At 35.0% G+C, this 20518-nt stretch overlaps 3 protein-coding genes and 2 pseudogenes across 8 annotated transcripts; all 5 read right to left on the reverse strand.

Annotated features, from left to right (window-relative positions):
- Window positions 1–1070: 1070 nt before the first annotated feature.
- On the reverse strand, window positions 1071–11927 carry LOC141670505 (uncharacterized). Of its 6 annotated transcripts, none has more exons than XM_074476394.1 (11): window positions 11814–11927; window positions 6559–6846; window positions 3893–4085; window positions 3346–3547; window positions 2834–3259; window positions 2436–2705; window positions 2030–2343; window positions 1596–1700; window positions 1430–1508; window positions 1246–1350; window positions 1071–1161 (listed from the first exon to the last, which is right to left on the reverse strand). In XM_074476394.1, exons 4-11 carry the CDS (start codon window positions 3346–3348, stop codon window positions 1075–1077), a joined length of 1389 nt encoding a protein of 462 aa, XP_074332495.1. In that variant the 5' UTR covers window positions 3349–3547; window positions 3893–4085; window positions 6559–6846; window positions 11814–11927; the 3' UTR covers window positions 1071–1074. The 6 variants fall into 6 exon arrangements, 5 of the variants coding, with proteins under 5 accessions (XP_074332495.1, XP_074332492.1, XP_074332493.1 ...); XM_074476391.1 differs by having other exon boundaries at window positions 2834–3247; window positions 3346–3612; XM_074476392.1 differs by having other exon boundaries at window positions 1304–1350; window positions 3346–3612.
- LOC141670506 (pentatricopeptide repeat-containing protein At5g13270, chloroplastic-like) lies at window positions 4221–6031 on the reverse strand (annotated as a pseudogene).
- LOC141673626 (uncharacterized) lies at window positions 7182–8801 on the reverse strand. Its single transcript, XM_074480378.1, has 3 exons — window positions 7874–8801; window positions 7615–7813; window positions 7182–7530 (listed from the first exon to the last, which is right to left on the reverse strand). Exons 1-3 carry the CDS (start codon window positions 8799–8801, stop codon window positions 7182–7184), a joined length of 1476 nt encoding a protein of 491 aa, XP_074336479.1.
- LOC141673627 (uncharacterized) lies at window positions 8934–10340 on the reverse strand. The gene is made up of 2 exons (XM_074480379.1): window positions 9777–10340; window positions 8934–9731 (listed from the first exon to the last, which is right to left on the reverse strand). The coding sequence occupies exons 1-2, from the start codon at window positions 10338–10340 to the stop codon at window positions 8934–8936; spliced, it is 1362 nt and encodes a 453-aa protein (XP_074336480.1).
- Window positions 11928–18608: 6681 nt separating the features above from the next.
- LOC141673629 (protein DETOXIFICATION 42-like) lies at window positions 18609–20241 on the reverse strand (annotated as a pseudogene).
- Between the last annotated feature and the right edge of the window lie 277 nt (window positions 20242–20518).

Genomic DNA, 20518 nt, shown 5'->3' on the forward strand with positions numbered 1-20518 from the left:
GCACTACTCCGGCAAAGCTTGCCCGATCTCTGATTTCCTATAAGTTCATCTCTTTCTTCTTTCTTTCTCCTTCCACTAGTGCAGACTGGACTTTTAGCGTCGGTTAAAACAACACTAAGGCGTCGGTCAAGTGGCGAAGTAAGTGTGGGAGACGCTATAGGTATGGACCTACAGCGTCGGTTAAATGAACGACACAGAAACATTAATTGCGTCGGTTAAACGACACATGTCATAGGTTAATCAACCGACGCTATAGGTTGACTTATAGCGTCGGTGTTATATGAAATGCCGACGCTTTTGGTTTGATTAATTGCGTCGGGTATATCAAATGCCGATGCTATTGGTTCTCACCTGTTGCGTCGGTTCAGTAAAATGCCGATGTACTTGCTTGTCACCTGTTGCGCTGGTTCACTTGTTTGTTAATCGACGCTATTGCTTCTCATCAATAGCGTCGGTTAGCTAGAATGCCGACGCTTTTGTCACTGAAAAAATAAATTTTTTTCCTGTTTTCTATTGATATTTTATATATTTTATATAAACCTGTTTCATTATACAATTAATACTAGCATCCCAAAAATAGAGTACAACAAACAATTAAATTGTACAACTTATAAATTATATATTACAATAAATTTAGAAAATTTAAATATACCAATCTTGGAAGAAAAGTATATATTGAATTACAAATACTATCCAACTGTTTCTATTATGGCTCCCTTACTGATAAAATAACACATAATGTGTCTCCCCTAACAAGTACTTCAATATCTTCAAGTCCCCCTTTTTTTGACACGAACATGAGATGCTTTTAAATGCTTGACCATCCGTTCTCATTTTTCTCTGAAATGTTCAATAAATAATAAATTCACAATCACAAAAATTATAACCAACACGAAGATTCTATATTTCAGTTAAATGTTTATAATAGCAAGGTAAGAAATGTTTTTATGCTTCTCCACACATATTGTAAACAAATAAAATCAACCAACACATCCAATTATAAAATGGTTATATGCTTTTATCAAGTACTTATAGCACAAATGGAGGATCTAAAAATTTAAAAGAATTACCTTGTTAGAAACATTCTAAAGTAAAAAATTGTGCCCAAAGCTCTCGTATCTCTTTAATTTCCTTTTTGGTATAGTTCCTTGAACCAAGACCCTTCAAAATAAGAAAGAAAAGGTATTAAAAAAAATCTCTATTTGATCAATATTTGTAAAACAATGTGGATATTATTTTTCTTACCACTTTCCAATTTATGGTGGAATTTTTTTGAGAAAGCATGATTATATCGTGCATGTACCTCATAACGAAAAAACCACACTCCGTGCCTCCTTCTTGTTGAGGACACTACGTGTAAAGCAACATAATTTTTCAAGTTATGTATAAAAAAATAAAAAATAAGATCAAACATGTAAACAAGTAATACCTGAACCTCAGAATGATGCCAGCGAAATTCTTTTCTATTATTCATTAATCCACCTTCTCGTACGTATAATTTATACGCCCTGTGAATTAAGCATACATCATTATTCACATTTATTATGAAATTAGAACAATAAATTATGCAAAACTAAAATTCATATTTAACTTACGTCAGGGACGGTGTTGCCAAGCGTATTTTCCTTTCTTGTTTCAACGGATCAAACACATATATAGCGCTTTCCTTGAGACAAAACAGGAGCAACATCCAATGGTTGCTATAATGATACAAACATATGTATAAATATTTTGGATTACACTAGTAATAAAATTAGTGATAGAGACTTATTTTGTTCGTACTCTTGGATGTATGGTGCTAGGATAAAAGGTTTTTTTTTTATTTTCTACCAAAACATTTGTCATGTAATCAGCTGCTTCCCGTTGACATTGATAGTCATGATTATGTGTTATGGCTAATCTAGATGGCAACATGAATCCAAATATATCCTTGCATAAAGTGCTAACGTACCTACAAAAAGTACTTATCAAAAAAGCATGTGTTGAGATAGATTTTAAAGTAATTAAGGAAGAAAAAACTTGGTCTTACTTTAGAAATATTTCCAAAACGGATATGTTTAACCAACTCATTTTCAAAAATTGATCAACATCTTCAGGCGTGATGTATATTGGATCCTCTCCATTTTCTTCATACTTAAAGACCTCACTTTTTTTAGTGGGAGGCCTCTTATTAAGCAAGAAACGTCGAGATCGACAATGCTCACTTGAGTGTATGTCATTATCAAGCAATGGTGGGGTTTTCTTTATAGGAGTCACTGAACCTTTGCTTTCAACTTTTTCTGGCACCTGCACATTTTTCTTGAGGCTAGTATCACTCTTCTTCTTCTCCAATAATATCGGCTCCTATAGTAAAAAACAATTACAAACATGAAAAACTGTAAATAAATGAGAAAAAAAAAATTCTGGAATAAACTTTCACCTCACAAGACATATACCTGCCCTAATGTCACAAGATCCTTCGGCCATTGAACAAAGCTACCCGCTGCATTTCCTACCGTCTCATGTTCATCACATGGCACAGGAAGTGGGGTTAGTTGATATTCAGCTACAACATCATCAACTGATAGTTTGACATTGTGAGGCACAATCGGGCTATTATGTATCATATTAACCCCTCCACTATTTAATGGAAAAACAGTCCCCCTTGCTGCAATAACTCTCCTTTCCTCCAGATGTATCACCCAAAGACAACAAAGTGTTGGAGTCTGGAATACATAAATTAGCACAAATACCAAATAAAAACTATCATACCGCTAGAATCCTCTTTGTAAATTAAGAATTAACATTTAACCTTGGTGTTTAGATATTCCGAATAGAAAGGTTTATTTATTACCTTGAGATTTGTGAAATGATCTTCTCCATGTACCGAATCATGTACCGACTGACAACTGCTTCGAATAATTTCATTTTTTGGTGTAGCAAAATTATTCACAAACTGATCACCTGAAATTGACACACCCATCTGCTTCAATTGATTAAATATACCTTCAAGCTTTGAATTCATCATTTCATTCATCTTCTCCTCAAACTCCTTATGAACTTTCTTAGTAATTTCTTGTGTAATTGTGGTCAGCTCATCTACGGAGACGAGGCCACTATGTTTAGTTTTCCCTGATCCAAATATATCTTTAATTTTGGCTCCTCCACCAACCCCTCTAACACGTCCTCCATGGTCCTTCTGACCAAGTGCACGTGACAAAATATCATCGTGGCCTTCTGGAGTCCATGACCCATCTGAAACCTGCCTCTGCAACTCTCCCTGTTCATAATATTCATAAAAAAGTGAAGCAACATTAGCCTTCAGTACTATATGTAATTTAACACAAGAATAGTTTAGTAATTTACCATTTTGTCAAACACTTCCTTCGTCTTGTCATTTGGAAAGTAATAACCTCCGCCCTCCCGAGGTTTTGTACGTGCTCTAATCCAATCATAGCTACGTCCGGTAAGCTCACTCGATAAAGCTGATGGATCAGTGGATTCATAACCGGTCAAAGAAGTTATTGGGTCATCAACACACCACTTTGTCCTTCTTGCCGCGTATCCACTAGGTGCAAGATAATGTACATGTTCATTATGTTGTTGACTTAATTTTGCTTTTTCACTTATATCCTGTTTAACACAAAAAAGAGTTGTGAGTTAACTAGCAACATATGTATAATCTTTGAGGATGCCTGCTACTAGATATTACCAGTTTAGTTTAATGATTATTTAGTAATCAATCATGCTATAGTCACTAACATTTACTACAACATAGTTCAATCTATGCATGATTAGTTTTAATTATCAATTCTAGATGATAAGTAAAGGCAGAAAATAAGACAGGGGAGAACCATAAACTTCCACAAGTAAACAAGACACCTGAGAATTTTAGGGCCAGCATTTTAATTACCTTAAACTCCTCTGTTTCACGTCTTTTTTTTAAATAATTCCCACATCTCCTCGCTGATAAAATTGTATTTTTCATATGGATCATTCCCTTTGCGCAAGTAATTTTTGGTCAACTTACTCTTGAAATCCCTCCACTGCTTCCCTGCTCTTTCTAAGACATTCTTTTTACACGAATCATCCAATTTCCAACGACCCTGAACATAAAGATACAGAGAAAATATTTCAGATAAAAGAATCTGGATTTCAAATATACAGAGAAAATATTTCTGATAACAAATTTCCTGACAAAATACAATAACAAAATATAATCCACAATTTGATATGTTAAATCTATTTTATCCTAATCTTTTTGTTAGGTGAGTGCAGTAGTTTATAAGTTCCAGTTAAAGCTTTTAGCAACATGAATATACTGATATTTTAAGTAGCCTGATCAACTAACATGCCGAAACTTCACTGAACTTGCAAACAAACATTTCCTACGGGAAGCAATCAAGCAGAGTATACATTTGCCCTAATATACCAGAGATTAATCAAAATCATGTGATGCCTGATACATGCTTTGCAAATTCATGGCAATCTGTACAAGCCCTTAGATTCTTAAAAATCATAATAGCTGTGTCACTTGGAACTGAGATAAGGCCATAAGCTATTGCAAGTCTCTCGCTGTGGTCAAGAAGTTGCTTTTTCCGCTCCAACAAATCGTTGCCTACATCGTCCTCACTTAGTATTACATGTTCATTTTTTGTTGGAAACTTCAGTTCATTTAATTTCGAGTATATCGCTTCTGTTTGAGGATGGTATTTATCACCCACGATGAAGCGGTGTACTTGTCCCTTGATGGTAATCCAACTACAACCAACCTCCTTCCGTAGGTCCCTCTCAGCCATCCTCCTCCTAACATCTGCTGCTTCATTCCATTTTCCAGATGAAATATATAAGTTAAACATGAGGAAATAAGCAGTGATGTCTTGTGGGTCCAGTCGAAGAAGCTCCTCCGCTGTAATTTTTCCAAGCTCAAAATTGCGGTGAACAGAGCACCCACCCAATAAACTTTTCCAACTCATTGCATCAGGCTGAAATGGTATAGAATTTATCAGTTCATATGCCTTGTCTAGTAGACCTGCACGAGCATAAATGTCAATCATACAATCATAGTGATCAACAGTGGGCTCTACGGCATATGCGCTGCTCATAGCTTTTAGATACTGCTCAACTTCTCTGACTAAACCTGAATAACTACAAGCAGTCAAAACTGCTATAAATATAACAACATTTGGCCCAACCCCACAAGCTTGCATTCTTCTAAAAAATCTAAGAGCTTCGGAAGCATGACCATGGTATGCACAACCAGCAATTATAACAGTCCAGACCACAACATCAGGCTCATCTATTGATTCAAAGACATGATAAGCGTAATCTAACCTACCACACTTTGCATACATAGTTACCATAATATTTTCTCCATGTAAATATGAAATTAAACCCCTTTTTATTGCATCCACATGTGCTTGGGTGCCTAAACTGAAATCTGCAACAGCAGAGCAACATTGCTGTATGCTGGTATACATGAATGAATTCAAAAGAACGGCATTATTCCTTCTTAGAGATGTAAAAGTTCTAATACATTCCCCAAACTCACCAATTCTACAATAACCTGAGATCAAAGCATGCTAGGAAACATCATTTGGCTCAATTATCCTTAGAAATGCTTTACTGGCAGATTCCATACTTGCACATTTAGCATATAGAAATGTATATTGATTTGTTTTTAGCGACAAACATCCACAATTAGTCACTATACATGTATATTGGTAAAAGATTAGAAAAAATGCAGAAAGTAACTATACAAAAAAGCTCCTTGTGCATGTACTATTCGTGAATATGTTATATATCAAAACTCAAAACATCTACCAACTAATAAAATCTTGTTTCTTATGACTTCATTTCAACAATTTTACTATTAGGCACAGTCTACAGGTTTCACAAGGAAAAATATTCTAAAACAATATTATATTCACTGGAAAACAGTCTACAAGCACAGTCTACAGGTTTTACCATAAAGGCGAAAACAGAGCATATATTATATTCACTGGAAAAAGTACTACCTAGTAACCAATTTCAAAAAAATAAACAAACAAAAAATCAAACAATAATTAGGCAGGGTTTCAACTTCCAAACCAAGAACGTAATGTGTTTCCGACAAAGAATAAACATGGGAAGACGATGAATGCTGAGAAAACGCAACAGAATGGCAGGCTATACTCAGGTTACAGAACGACATTAGAAAGCATCAAACAGAAAGATCAATAAAAATCAATCAGGTAAGAAGAAGAGCAAGTCTCATTAAATAAGAAGTGAAGAAGCTTGATTATAAGCTTATTGTACACTAAACACAAGCATGCGAAAAAAAGTTTAAAGCAAAGAGATAAGCTCCTCAGTCTCTGTTATAATATCCTCAGGCGTCAGTCTTCAGACCCCCCACCCAACCCCACCCAACCCCACCCTTCCCTTTATATCAATTATTTCTCACTTATTTTTTAATAGGAAGTTGTTCAATCTTTTTCAAGACATTCAACAAAAAAACCAGCAGATATATTATACATGTGCAATATCAGAAGGTCACACCTGCTATTTACAGTACTTTTAGTTAAATATTAATGTTTGTACCTTAATATCATCCTAAATGGCATCTTTCAGTCCTTGATCAACTTGATCCCAACTCTCGATATTAATATCGACTTGTACTCTGGCCACTGATCCTATATAACTCCTGAAATCTTTAAGCATGTCCCCGATTGGGTCACCATATTCGTCGAAAGAAATTCTACACTCCAAGTTCTGATTTACCATCCTTCTTTTAAGTTTTGTGCACAACGTCGGACCTCTGGTCCTTTTCTTGGATACTCCTTCAGAATTCTGCTCGTTATTATCTTGGTCTTGATCCATGTAAAACACCTAAAACATAATAAAGGAGAAAAGAATCTGTTATAATGTATACCTAAACCAGCATAAAAGAACCACGAAGCTACACCTGATACAGATAAAAACAACAAGTTTTGGTTTATATTTAAAAGACAGAAATATTCATAAGGAAGACCAGACCATTAAAAATGAAACCTTAACTTTTCAGAATCTATTTTTTAGTTGATCTAAAAAGAACGCAAGGGAGATGGGATAAAATTTACTAAAACAAAGGAATGGAATTATAGATTCCAACAGAGTCCAACCCGAAAGACAAAAGTCACTATCTATAGATAAACATCACCTTCTTTACACAAAGTTATTTCAACTCATAATTGACCATCAATCCATTGACCTTCATCTTGATCGTTACGTGCATAATTTGTATCTGCATTGTCTTCCCTAAGTGTGGTTTGTATTCCAACTGAGAAAAGGGGATTCTCATCAAATTGATTATATTCTTCCTCGTCTTCTACATTATCAATACCAACAATACGCCGCTTACTTTGAAGAACAATTGACCACCTATGATCAGCGGGATCTCTTACATAGAAAACCTGCTTAACTTGTGTAGCAAATATGAACAGATCATCTTCATGACCAAATCGATCAAAGTCTACCAAAGTGAAGCCCGACCCATCCACCCGAACACCACGACGAATATCGAACCATTTACACCTAAAGAGAGCAGCTTTGAAATCTTTGTAGTCAAGCTCCCAAATTTCTTCGATCACCCCGTAGTATGACTTCTTTATATCTCACGATGTGATAGAATTTCCTCTTTCAAATTTTGTAGATGAAGCTTCTACAGATACCCCGCTATTCTGCACAGTGCTCTTGTCATCTTGACATTTTGTGTAGAAAGTATACCCATTAACATCAAATGCTTGGTAAGATCTCACGGGTATGTCAAGGCCATATGCTAACCATTTTAGTGTATTGGAAACGCTGGAATGATTTTCTGAATATTGAGACATCACTCAATTTTTAAACCATTTGCCAAATGATCGGTTGTGTTCACTTGTAACCCATTTTCCACTCTTAGAAGGATGCATTTGTCGAATGTCGACTATGTGCTCTTGTAAGTAAGGATTAACTTCTGTCATGTGTTGCAATACAAAGAGATGGGCTTTATCAAGCATTTCGTCACTGGGAGATATCATATTGTGGCCCAATGTCCCTTGTCCTTGAAGTCTTCCATCGTGACAAGATCTTGGAATTCCAACTGAATCGGTAGATGCTAAATAGTCTGTGCAAAATTCAATGGTCTCTTCAACCGAATATCCTTCAACCATGCTGGCTTCAGGTAGATATCGATTTCTCACATATGCTTTTAAGATACACAAGAATCTCTCAAAAGGATACATTTGATGCAAATATAAAGGATCACAAATTTTAATCTCTCTCACAAGATACATAACTAAATGGACCATAATGTCAAAGAATGAGTGTAGGAAATACATTTCAAATTCACAAAGTGTGACAATAATATCAGCTTGCAACTTATCCAATGTCATGGGATCAATGACCTTACTATTTATAGCATTAAAAAAGTAACACAATTTCGTGATAACCACTCTAACATGTTTTGGTAATATGCCTTGAATTGCAATCGGTAGTAGATGTTGCATGAACACATGACAATCATGTGACTTCATACCAACCAGCTTCAAATCTTTCATTGAGACAACATTTTTAGGCTTTGAGGAATATCCAGATGGAACTTTCACACCAGATAAACACTCACAGAAGCTAATTTTCTCTTTCCTTGACAAAGTATAACACGCCGAAGGTAGATATGCACGTTTACCAGATTGTTGTGGTGCTAACTCTGTTCGTACACCGATCTCTTGCAGGTCTAATCTGGCTTTCTTCCCATCCTTTATCTTACCAGGTATATTCAAAAGTGTTCCGATAATGCTTTCACAAACATTTTTTTCGATATGCATAAAATCAAGACAGTGTCTAACTTGCAAGTGCTCCCAATAAGGAAGATCCCAGAATATAGATCTTTTCTTCCAAATGCTACTGGTGGTTGGCTTTTTATACAGCTTCCCAAGTACAACATCAATATTTTTAACTCATTCAAACACCTCCTTCCCGGTTAGAGGCAAACGAGCCACTCGAGTCTCGATAGTCCCATCAAAAGACCTTTTCCTCTTACGATAAGGGTGAGCAAGGGGAAGAAATGTACGATGACCCATGTATACATTTTTTTTGCAATTTTTTAGACGAATGTCAATAGTAGAATCTTCACAAATCGGACATGCATTAGCTCCTTTAATAGTGTACCCTGAAAGGTTTCCATAGCCAGGAAAATCACTTATGGTGCAAAAAATCATGGCACGCATGGTAAAATCTGCTTGCTTGTATGCATCATACACCCTCTCGCCTTGATCCCACAATAACTTCAGATCTTCAATAAGTGGGTGAAGATATACATCTATGTTATTTCCGGCTTCTTTTGGACCGGGGATGAGCAATGTCAATATGATATACTTGCGTTTCATGCATAACCAAGGAGGCAAGTTATAAATTGTTAGAAGAACTGGCCAAGTGCTATGTTGAGAGCTTAGAGTGCGATATGGGTTCATGCCATCTGCACAAAGTCCAAGTCGAAGATTTCTGGCTTCTTGACCAAATTCCGGGAACTTTCCATCAATAGTTCTCCACTGTGGAGAGTCAGCAGGGTGTCGGAGCATCCCATCTGATTTTCTTCCTTCCATGTGCCACCTCATAAGCTTTGCATCATTGATATTTGCAAACATGCGTTTAAATCGTTCCACTATGGGAAAATACCGTAAAACCTTCACGGGGGGCCTCTTCTTGTGACTAGTAGAAGAATTACTTCCCTCCCGCTTGTACCTAGAGGCTCCGCACTTTGGACATGTGTGCAGATGTTCATGCTCATTTCAAAATAGTACACAATCATTAGGACATGCATGAATCTTTTTTACATTCATACCCATCGGACACAGTATCTTCTTTGCCTCATAGGTAGAAGTGGGAAGCTCATTATTTGGAGGAAGCATGTCTGATAGAAGTTTTAGCATTTCCGTGAAACTCTTATCACTCCACCCGTTTTTTACTTTGAGCTTACACAACTTCAAGGTCGTTGATAACCTAGTAAACCGATCAGTGCACCCTGGATAGAGAAGTTTTTTGGAATCACCTACCAAGTTCTCAAGAACTTTCGGTTCGTGCATTAGAAGATCTTCAACATCGTGGATCATCTCATCAACCATATCATTTTCCTCGTCATCTTCTTTATTGATAGGAATACTATCTCTATTACTTCCATAATCTTCATCAGGTTTATTTGTATTTTCAGAATGTATTCCTTCACCATGCCAAATCCACTCAGTATAATCATTCATGAAACCACGATGAAATAGATGATCACGCACTGTCATAGCACTAGGATACTTTTTTAAATTAAAACAATCACGACATGGACAGGTGATCATGTCTTCTTTTCCTAATTCCATTTTTTTTTCTTTACATTTACCTCCGCACATTCAATGAACTTGTCAACTCCATCAACATACTCCTGTGATATACGTGGTATTTTGTACATCCATGTATGGTGATCCATTTTAGATTTCTAAACAATATACATAAGACAGGCAACATTTTTAATATCATTTTTGTTAGACAAAATTTAGGAAAGCTGATATTTCATTCAAAGGAAGAGCTAGGAAAGCTGTCAAATATCAAGAAGAAAGTGATACAGAGAGTGAAAGTAATTTGATTCATTATTTTAAAATGACGTGCTTTGCAAGTGGCTAAATTCTTCAGTATCTTCCTGGTTCTTTTTTTATGTTTTGACTTTATACTATATTTTACTATGAAATCTGCAGACCTTGTTTGTTAGTACTTTTTAATATTTTTCCAGTTTCTCTAATTTTTTTTTTCATATCATAAAATTATTTAGGGATTTTTACTATGTACGGGATTCGATATGTTCTTTTATTAAAAAAAAGTAATTTGTTACTTTAAACATCATGGTAAGTTGAGAATCTTGGGACACTAATTCCTATCATAATATCTATTTATGAAGTTTGTTCGGTCAATGCAGCTGATTCTGAGCCCGAGTCTGCAGAATCTGATGATGAATTTCAGATTGTTCGGTCAGAGTTATTTTTAATTCTAAAAGATTTCCTGCATACAAATTGATTATGTTGTTCATGTTACAGCATGTTGAAAAGTTTTAACAAGAACTGTAAGTCACTACAAGCAAACAACTCACATAACTCTGACTCGTGGGTGTTAATAAAAATACATCAATATACAGCAATTGACTAGAGGCTGGTTATAGAAACCTTTTCTAGGTTCAGGGGGGACTAGAGGCTGCTGAAGAAGAGGTACCTGACAAAAGAAACATTCCTGATTGTCTAAATCCTGTCGCCTTCCCTGATTCTCTTTCTTTTTCGTGTAAAATTAATATACCAAATCAATCATATCTCATCTTAAGCAGGATCTTGAAAGCGAAAGTCCACAGCCATTCAAGTTTGCGGGCATTGGTGGACTTTCAGAGTTCCTTGGGTATGTTACATGGATATAAAGCTTACTGCATTTTGTTTGTGTACATATATACATGTATACACACATATAGAAAAGAGGTAGATTCTTTGTTATTTCAGATACATTGTCAAGATTATGGGTTCAATACTATTTCAGATATATATTGTGATCTTTTATCCTTAATTGTAGGAAAGGAAAAAATTGCTCGAATGTTCATGTTGCCAACAGCTCATGCCAATAATATACAACTAACATACCAATAATATAGACCAAGACACATACCAATATACTTCTTTAAATCTTAAATTCAGAATTATTTTTCTTATGAGTCCTTTATCAAACAGTTTGCAATCAACTTGTATATGTAGATACATACACCACTGTGGTTTAAATTTCTTGTATATGTAGATACATACAACTCTGTGATGTAAATTTACCTGAAAGGAGTTTGATTTTGTTGACTGACCGTCTCTGTCGCCGCCGCTGAATAGTGTTCGGCACTGGCTCCGTGGGAGTTCTGTTTTTGAGTCTCCGGTGGTATTCTTTCTGTTCTAATTTAAATTGTATATAAAAAGTGTTAAATTGTTTTCTATTTCAAATAAAAATTGTTTTCTATTTAAAATATAATATACATATATGTGTTCTATTTTAACTTGTTTTCTATTTCAAATAAAAATTATTTTCTATTTCAAATATAATATGCATATATGTGTTCTATTTTAAATTATTTTCTACTTCAAATATAATATGCACATATGTATTTTATTTTAAATATAATAAATATTATCAAAATGACTACTAACCAAATTTTTATTGTTTTGTTTTTAATATAATAGTATAGATGGATACGACAATTCTTTTATAAATATTATTTATTAGTTTCTATGTAATAATTAGTTAGTTATTTTAAATTTTTGTTTTTCAAATTATTTTAAAAAAAGTACTCCCTTGGAGCATAATTATCAGATAATACTTGTACATATCTATTCTATACAATTATATGATTAATGGTCATTATTGTCATTTATTTTGCTTATTCGATAAATATCAACATTTTTTTTGTATATTGTATTCGCTTAGTAGTAATTTTGTATTTATTTTTAAATCAATATATAATATAATTAATATAGCTTTAAAGATGAAAATTTTGATTCATGTTAAAAAAATTAATATGAAAGATTTTTTCAAAAAAGACATGTATTATTACTACTACAAATTTACACTTGCATAGCATTTTATTGACACTTAAATAACACATTTTGAAACTCAATACAAGTAGGTGTCATCTAAGTACAATTAAAGGTAGGGGTGTACACGGTTTGGCCAACCCGACCAATCCAAACCGAACCGACCTTATTTCGGCCGAACCAAACCGATTTTCTTCAACCCGATATATAGTTGGGTTGAAAATATGTCAACCCAATTTAATTGGGTTGTATATGGTTTTCGATAATTTTAAACCAATCCAACCCAACCCAACCCAATTAAAATATATATGTACATGCTAATAAGTTAATCCAAAACTATGTTTAGGCCAATTATATAGATCCATATATTTAATAAACTGATCAAACCGATCCAAACCGAACTATAACCGAAGTATACAAATTGGTTTGGGTTATAAATTTAAACGGTTTGGGTTGGCTTGAAATTTTGAAAACCCGAACTAATTGGGTTGGGTTGCTAAATTCTCCCAACCCGCCCAACCAGATCCGTGTACACCCCTAATTAAAGGTGTCATCTAAGTACAATTAATTGGACAATGTTTTGTAGGTGCTATGCAAGTGATATATTCAAAATATTACATCACTTCAATAGCTCAAATTCGATTTAAAAGTTCGGGACCAAGCTCTGATTTGATCGATCTTTTACTTTTACGCTTAAAATTCGGCTCATAAAAAGTTTGTTAGGCTCAAGTTCAATTCGAAAACTCGTATCACTTTCAATAAATGTCAACAAAAATTAAATATGATCGATTTGGCTCGAGTTCAATTGGATCAAATTTATTAAAATTGAAACATATAATTTTAAAAATCAAAATAATATTTTAAAAAATATTGCTTTAATCAAAATTATTATCAAGTCTGATATAAATATTTTACGAGCCGAGTTCTCATTTTCCTATTAAGTTCTAAGAATAAAGTTCGAAACTCCTTTCTCTATGCACTCCACTGCAAAACACAATAAAGGTTCAAACTTCACCAACTATGCCATCCATCTCATCCATCACCAAAAACTTCTCTATGGTGACAGGGGGTGTGCGGGGAATTCGTATAATTATAGTGTTTTGATGGCGGTGTATTGTGAGGTTGAGAGGATGGGGGATGCTTTGAGGGTGTGGGAAGGAATGGGGATGAAGGGTTTGGAGCGTGATTTGGTTGCTTATAATACGATAATTGGGGGGTTTTGTAAGGTTGGCGAGGTTAAGAGGGCTGAGGAGTTTTTTGGAAAGATGGAGTTATATGGGGTCGATGGTAGTTGTGTTACGTATGAGCATCTAGTTAGTCGATATTGTAAGATTGGGGATGTTGATTCGGCTTTGCTATTGTACAAGGGAATGTGTAGGAAAGGGTTTAGACCAGAGAATTTTACAGTTGATGAAGTGATTAATGGAATTTGTGGGAAGAATACAGTTTCTAAAAAGTTAGAGTATCTAATGGTTGCTGTCAAGAAACTTGATAGTGTTCCAAAGAATACAATTATGAGTTTTACTTCAAATGTGTTGTGTTCTTATTTCACCAGTCAAAAGAGGACCCTTTATTTGAGCATCCAGGTCATAAACACCCATTAGCCTTAATCGAGCATCCATACTCATTCAAATGTTATGCTTGCAAAGTAAATGATAATACATTAGACTCGTCTTATAGATGCACCAAATGTCAGTTTTGGATTCACAAAAGTCTGTGCGAAGTTGCCTAGAGTGATCGAGGATCAACTTTGGCCAGGTAAAATGTTATTGGCATATAAGCGTAGTGACCCAGTCAAGCTTTAACAGTGTGATGGATGTGAAGTTTTGTGGAGTGGTATATCTTATAGCGATGGCTTTACGTTGCTTCTTCATATTGGATGTGTGACCCTACCCAAAAATATCAAACACGAAGCTCACCCTCACCAACTCAATCACATTTTCGAAAGTGATTCACATCAGGCTAATTGTAATGCATGCGATTGGTGTTATCGTACATCTAGGTACACATGTGAAAAGTGCAGATTCAATATATGTGCAGAAAGTATTAGGAAGGCAAGAACATACAAACACAGATGGGATCCTCACCCCCTGGACTTGATATATGATGTTGGCATGGTCGAATAACATGAGCATGAGTTTGACTGTGAGTTTTTCCCAACTATTTGAGTGTTTGCACACAACGAAGAGCAGTTCATGGGAGGGGTTGAGTGACTAAAGGCGACTATCATATTAGCAGCAGCCTACTGCAGGTTGACCATTAGCAATGTAACCAAATCATTAACTAAAGGATTCAGACCCATTGCTGTTACGAGTTGTGTCCCCGGCATAGGTATCAGAGCAGTTTGTCTTGAGACAGGGTACGGGTGCATCTGGAGTAGAGCTGAATTCCTATGCAGAAGGGATGGCAGCCCATTTGGTGGTGGCTGTAGGCTTGCAGTTTGTGGCAAAGAAAATGTAGCCACTGGTGATATTGGAGGTTCCATTCTCATACCAGCGACAGTTCCATTGTCACTGATTGGACTCTCAAACTCCATATCCGATTCCCAGTTGGTACTTGGTGAGGAATACAGAGGTGACATTGGGGCCATTGTTACTTCTGGTGATGGTATGTCATTGTTAATTAGACTCTTATTGCTGCTTGATGTGACCATTGAAGAAACGGTTATTGGAGGGGCAAAGGATTCACCAGTAATACAATGTGAATTATGTCTAGGAGCTGTATTTTCCCTTGGAAAGGTAAGTAACGATTCAGGAATGGTTGCGATGGCACTGGCACATGACCTCCCTTTAGCTGTCGAATTACATATTTTTATCAGCTTGTCGACGTCTCCTGGGTTCTGTAGGAGACGTGCTAGCAAGTCCAGGTCAAGAACATCCTGAGCAGGCACCGAAGATGTCCATGCTTTCGGGATGACCACTCCAGTATTTTCTCAAACACGGTAAAACTGATCAGGGTTTTCGCTTGGAACTGATTTTGTTGCCTCGAATCCAGTGAAGCTTTGCCCGATGAAAAACTTACGAACAATATCTGTGTTGAGCCATTGCATGAACATGCCCAAACCAACTGCAGGTTCGCCTTGCCCCAATGCCAAGCCGTTTAAAGCATTTACGGCATCAATTGCGAGGGCCATTAAGTCCTCCAATGTGCACCATGTAATAGTACCATAATATGCTACCGGTGGGGGTGGTGTGGTCTCGCAAACATGTTAAACAGGAGAAGAGAATTGGCAAGTTTATTATGAAGTTAGTTTTGTCTGAGAATGCTAATTTCCAGACGGTCAAGACTGTTTATCAAGACAATGTGTTGACTGTTCCGGTGGATAAGTTGCCACCTCCAGAGCCGAAGAAACCTAAGATCATGGAGGTGAAGATTTCTTGATTGATGATGCTTTAACATTTGTTTTGACATGTTCTTTAGTTTTCAAAAGTTGCTGATATGTGCATGTTTCTTATATAGTTCAAAAAAATTATGAACTGAGATTTTATTACCTGTAAGTTGTTGACTATGTGCAAGTTTCTTATATAGTTGATGAGTGATTAAGATATATAATCATCTGATCGGTAACATGAGCCGTAAATCTCAATATCATTCCAGCTATATAGTCAATAAATCTTTAGATATTGGTGATCAGTGATTAAGATAGATATGTTACCATAATAACTCCCTATAGATTGCTTGAGTTTTATTAATCTGCCTCTTATCTAATTACTGCTCTTTTCCTGCTTCTGATGCATTGTAGCATCAGTACAAATCGTCTTAGTGCTTTTGAGTGTACGTAGTGACTCACCTGGGGCTGGTTTGCATAGTTACAGATAGTTATGGGGCTTCTTACCATGCACTCTCAATCATAAGCAAAAATTAAATTTACAGAGAACTTGGTTGAAAAACAGAGATATTTTTTGTAAAATATCAATTCTTTTGTAACTATAAAATTATTTTATTAATTTAGAGTTTAGTAAATATCATAGATATTTAATTTTCTACTATTTTACAATGATAGTAATAATATCCCATCCATAATTTTATTAATTTTATTTCATATTTTATAACTATACTTAAATTTCATATTTTATTAAAATTATTTTAAAAAAATAACAACCTATAGCGTCGGCATTCAGAAGACGACGCTTTAAAGCAAATCTGCAGCGTCGGCAGTTACACGTCGACGCTCTAAACCAAATCTGTAGCATCGACATTTACAAGCCGATGCTATAAACCAACGCTGTACGTATAAGTTACAACATCGGCATTATAAAGACCGATGCTATAAAGGATTTTAGGCGTCGGTGTTTTAAAGCCCGATGCTACAGATTGTCAAAAGCATCAGTTATATCAATGACCGACGCAACAGATCATGCACAAATGCCTTAAGGCATCGGTTAAAGTTACAACCGATGCTTCAAGTGTGTTTAAGCATCGGTTGTATATTCAACCGACGCAAAAAGTGAGACGCAGAAGGACCTTTCTGTACTAGTGTTCATATCCTTTCTTCTTCCATCTCTTTCTTCTTCTCCTTCGTTGACTCGTTGTGTATATACATGTATCTACACAACCTTAGTCGCCGTTTTATGTTTCCAAAACAAACAAGTTTTATTAATATAAATACTGTCAGTTTTTTTAAAACTGATTTTTTTATTGATTTTTCACCTATTTTTTTTGTCTTTTTTCAAAAAAACTATAAATCGAAAAAAATACCTTCAATTTTTATGATTTTTTTGGTTTCATTTATTTGATTTTACTTTTTAAATATCAAGTAATATTTTTCTGAATTAATTTTAAAATTTCTTTTATTTGATTTTACTTTCAAATATTAAGTAATATTTTTCTGCATCACTTTAAAATTTTCAGTTTTTATACTACTTTTATTTTTATTAATTATAATAGTATATCAAATTTTTGGAATGAAATTATGTATTTTAATTTTATAAACAATTATGTATTATAGTGAACATCAAATTACAGTATCATTATTCAATACACATAAATTCACTGCCCTCCAAAGGTCCATTTGCTCACTGTTGTTCACTGTTGCTCCCTGTTCCATTTTACAGACCTCCATTTTCCATTTGCATATGTACCTGCAACTGCCACTAAGTTCAATAAATTATTTTCTGCAGAAAATAAACTGATGGAGATAGAAACTGAAAATAGCCGGAGAGAGTTGGCTAAAGACCCGAAAAGAAAATCAAGATCAAATGATCCGGGATGGAAGTATGCATATTATCCTTTTCTCGAGACCAATAAAGATGTTATGAAATGTATTCTTTGTGAAAAGTCATATCATGGGGGGATTAATCTATATAAACAATACTTGATTGGTGGCTACCCGGATATAGTTAAATGTCTTAAAACAACCAAAGAGATTGCCAAAGAAATGAGTGATTTTATGGAAAGTAAGAAGAAGAGAAGTAGGAAGAATACACAGCAGCAACAAATTGAAGAAAACAACGATGATGAAGAAGATGAAGATGAAGATAATATTCCTTTTGATGATGAGGAAGTGGAAGATGATTATGGTGTTCCACCCGAGGAGAATACCCAAGGAGGAGACGAAGATGATTCTGAGATGGATGATTATGATGCATGATTGTGTTTGTTTAGTTGATTAGACTTTTTATTTGATTAATGATGTTTGAATTTGGGTATTTGAACTTATTATCTATTAGTTTTTACTTGAACTATTATTTTGAAGTTTGTTTACTTATATTATATATTATAATTACTCTAAATAGGATATTGTTGACTATTTATGACTTTTATGACTAGTCGGGCGACTTGTCGACTAGTCAATTCCACGGCACTCATGCTCGACTTGTCGACTTAACAACCATGCCTACCTTGCCACATCAGCAGGGGTCCCACTTGTCACGTCAGCAGTGGGTCTCATTTTTGCCACATCGACTGTGGGCCCCACCATGTCAGTAGTGGGCCCCATAATATGTAATGCAACACTTTTTTTAATATGCAACACCAATTGTAGTCAATTGTAACACCATTATTGTCATTTGTAACATCATTTTTCATAATATGTAACACCATATGTAGTCAAATGCAACACTTCATAAATAAAATATCGGACATAATTGTTCTAGTTTTACATGATTTTTGCCAGACAAGGCTTCCAACAGTCAACCCAACATAAAGTTTTAAAATTTACTAAACCAAACTAAACCGGGTACATACACCCAATTCTAACTTCCAAAGTACATAAAACCTAACTTAAAAAGAATAAAAACTTACTAGTGAAGATAAAAGTTATGTTTGATGAATCACTATTTGTCATTATCTTTGGAACCTTGCTCTTTGCGCCGAAGGTCAAGCTGTGAAAGTGTTTGAAAAGAGTAGGAACTTGATATTTAAGTTGTTAGCACAGAAAAATATAAAATAACTAAACTGAAAATACAGAAGCCTAAACCATAAAAAAAAGTATCACGTAACAAATCTTTATTAGGGAGAAAAGAAACATGAGTTGAGGAATCCTCACAGTGCCAAAAACTTATTAAAAACAAAAAAACCACAGATCCAAACTGCAACCCAAGTCCTACGACAAGAGACAGCCCCAAGCCAAGTACAAATGCCATCTGCCATATAAAAGTTTTAAGACAATTAAGCTTTTCATCAATTAGCCAGAATATTAATAATCCTCTTTTTCTCATAGTAGCAAAATGTAGTACTCGAGATGCAGCAAAGTTGCCTTTTGATAATCCTTCTCAGCAAAAGCACAAGCAATGATAGCCTATAGCAATAAATTACTTAATGTGACTTTCTATTACTTTTTATTATATAGTTTAGTGCTTTTACCAGAGAATATGAATTTATAAGAACTTGGGAAAGATGTTGATTACGTGTCCTGCAATAGCAAAACCATCAGAAAGATGAGAGGATGCCATCCAAACTTGTAAGCAAATCTGAAAAGCTGCCATAAGAGTTGTACCCAACATTGCAGCCAACGATGCGACCAAAGTGACATAAGATGTTGTTGCAATCACCCTTCCCAGCAAATAAAATCCTGTGATTTATTAGTACGAACATTAACTTACACGGAAAACTAGAAACTTCAATTTAATGTTACTGTTATATCAGTGAAACACATTGACAGACAGGTAGGCAATAGACTACCATTTTTCAGAAATTGTCTGAATTGCAAACTTTTGAGGCTTGGAGGTATGAGGTAAACTTGTTTCATCAATTTCCAGAAGAGGATCGCCAAGTTTAGATACCTAAAATGAATTGTTACATGTAAGGCAGCTTTTTTACAGCATCAGAAGTTCGATAAAAGATAAATAATTTATAGAAGCGAATAGCAAAAAAAAAATTTCAATTCAGTTCCCTTTTACTAAACTTACCGAGAAAGCACATGAGCAATTGTTGCACCACTAACTCCCATATGGCAAACAAATATAAGAATGGGTCCAAAACAACATTTACTAGATCTTCAACAACTATTTCAAACATTAAGTGTGGGCTTAGTAGGTTATGTGCATAGATGTTAACCTTGCTCAAGTACAAGTAGTGTAATAATACCTGTGGCATATAGGGTAGTTGTAGTATTCTTAAATCCTCGAAAAACTCCTTGCATCGATAAAGGGAGAAGAACTGCTAGAGCACCCAGTGATCTTAGTTTCAAATACCTTTTTGCAGGCTCTAGCAAGAAGAATCCTGTATAAAAGAAATATCAGATGTATAATCAAGTATGATTTTTGGAGTGATTAAAAATAATTAACTCAAGTGCATGAAAAGATGACATGTACTTACAAATCTTACTCCCATAATTCCAAGTAATGGTCTAGCTAAAGAAATGAGACAGATAGTTTGAAGGATGCCTAGTACAGCTCCCATAACCAACATTGTGGATGCTGATGGAATATGTCTTTGTACTCTTGCTACATTAGTTTGGGAATTGGTAATCTGATGCTTCTTACCTTTATTTTGAGTTTTATCCAAATCAGAAC

The sequence above is a fragment of the Apium graveolens genome, chromosome 7 (genome assembly GCF_009905375.1).
Source record: "Apium graveolens cultivar Ventura chromosome 7, ASM990537v1, whole genome shotgun sequence".
NCBI classification, from domain to species: domain Eukaryota; kingdom Viridiplantae; phylum Streptophyta; class Magnoliopsida; order Apiales; family Apiaceae; genus Apium; species Apium graveolens.

Coding starts and splice junctions, on each gene's coding strand:
- LOC141673626 (XM_074480378.1), bottom strand. CDS start 8,801: ATGCATATCGAAAAAAATGTTTGTGAAAGCATTATCGGAACACTTTTG. Junction 7,814..7,873: donor GAGTGGAAAATGGGTTACAA/GTGAACACAACC, acceptor CTCAATATTCAG/AAAATCATTCCAGCGTTTCC. Junction 7,531..7,614: donor AGAGGAAATTCTATCACATC/GTGAGATATAAA, acceptor TGCTCTCTTTAG/GTGTAAATGGTTCGATATTC.
- LOC141670505 (XM_074476390.1), bottom strand. CDS start 3,976: ATGATCCATATGAAAAATACAATTTTATCAGCGAGGAGATGTGGGAAT. Junction 3,613..3,892: donor GTGAAACAGAGGAGTTTAAG/GTAATTAAAATG, acceptor TGTGTTAAACAG/GATATAAGTGAAAAAGCAAA. Junction 1,509..1,595: donor TTGGCAACACCGTCCCTGAC/GTAAGTTAAATA, acceptor CTTAATTCACAG/GGCGTATAAATTATACGTAC.
- LOC141673627 (XM_074480379.1), bottom strand. CDS start 10,340: ATGGAATTAGGAAAAGAAGACATGATCACCTGTCCATGTCGTGATTGT. Junction 9,732..9,776: donor ATGCATGTCCTAATGATTGT/GTACTATTTTGA, acceptor ACATGTCCAAAG/TGCGGAGCCTCTAGGTACAA.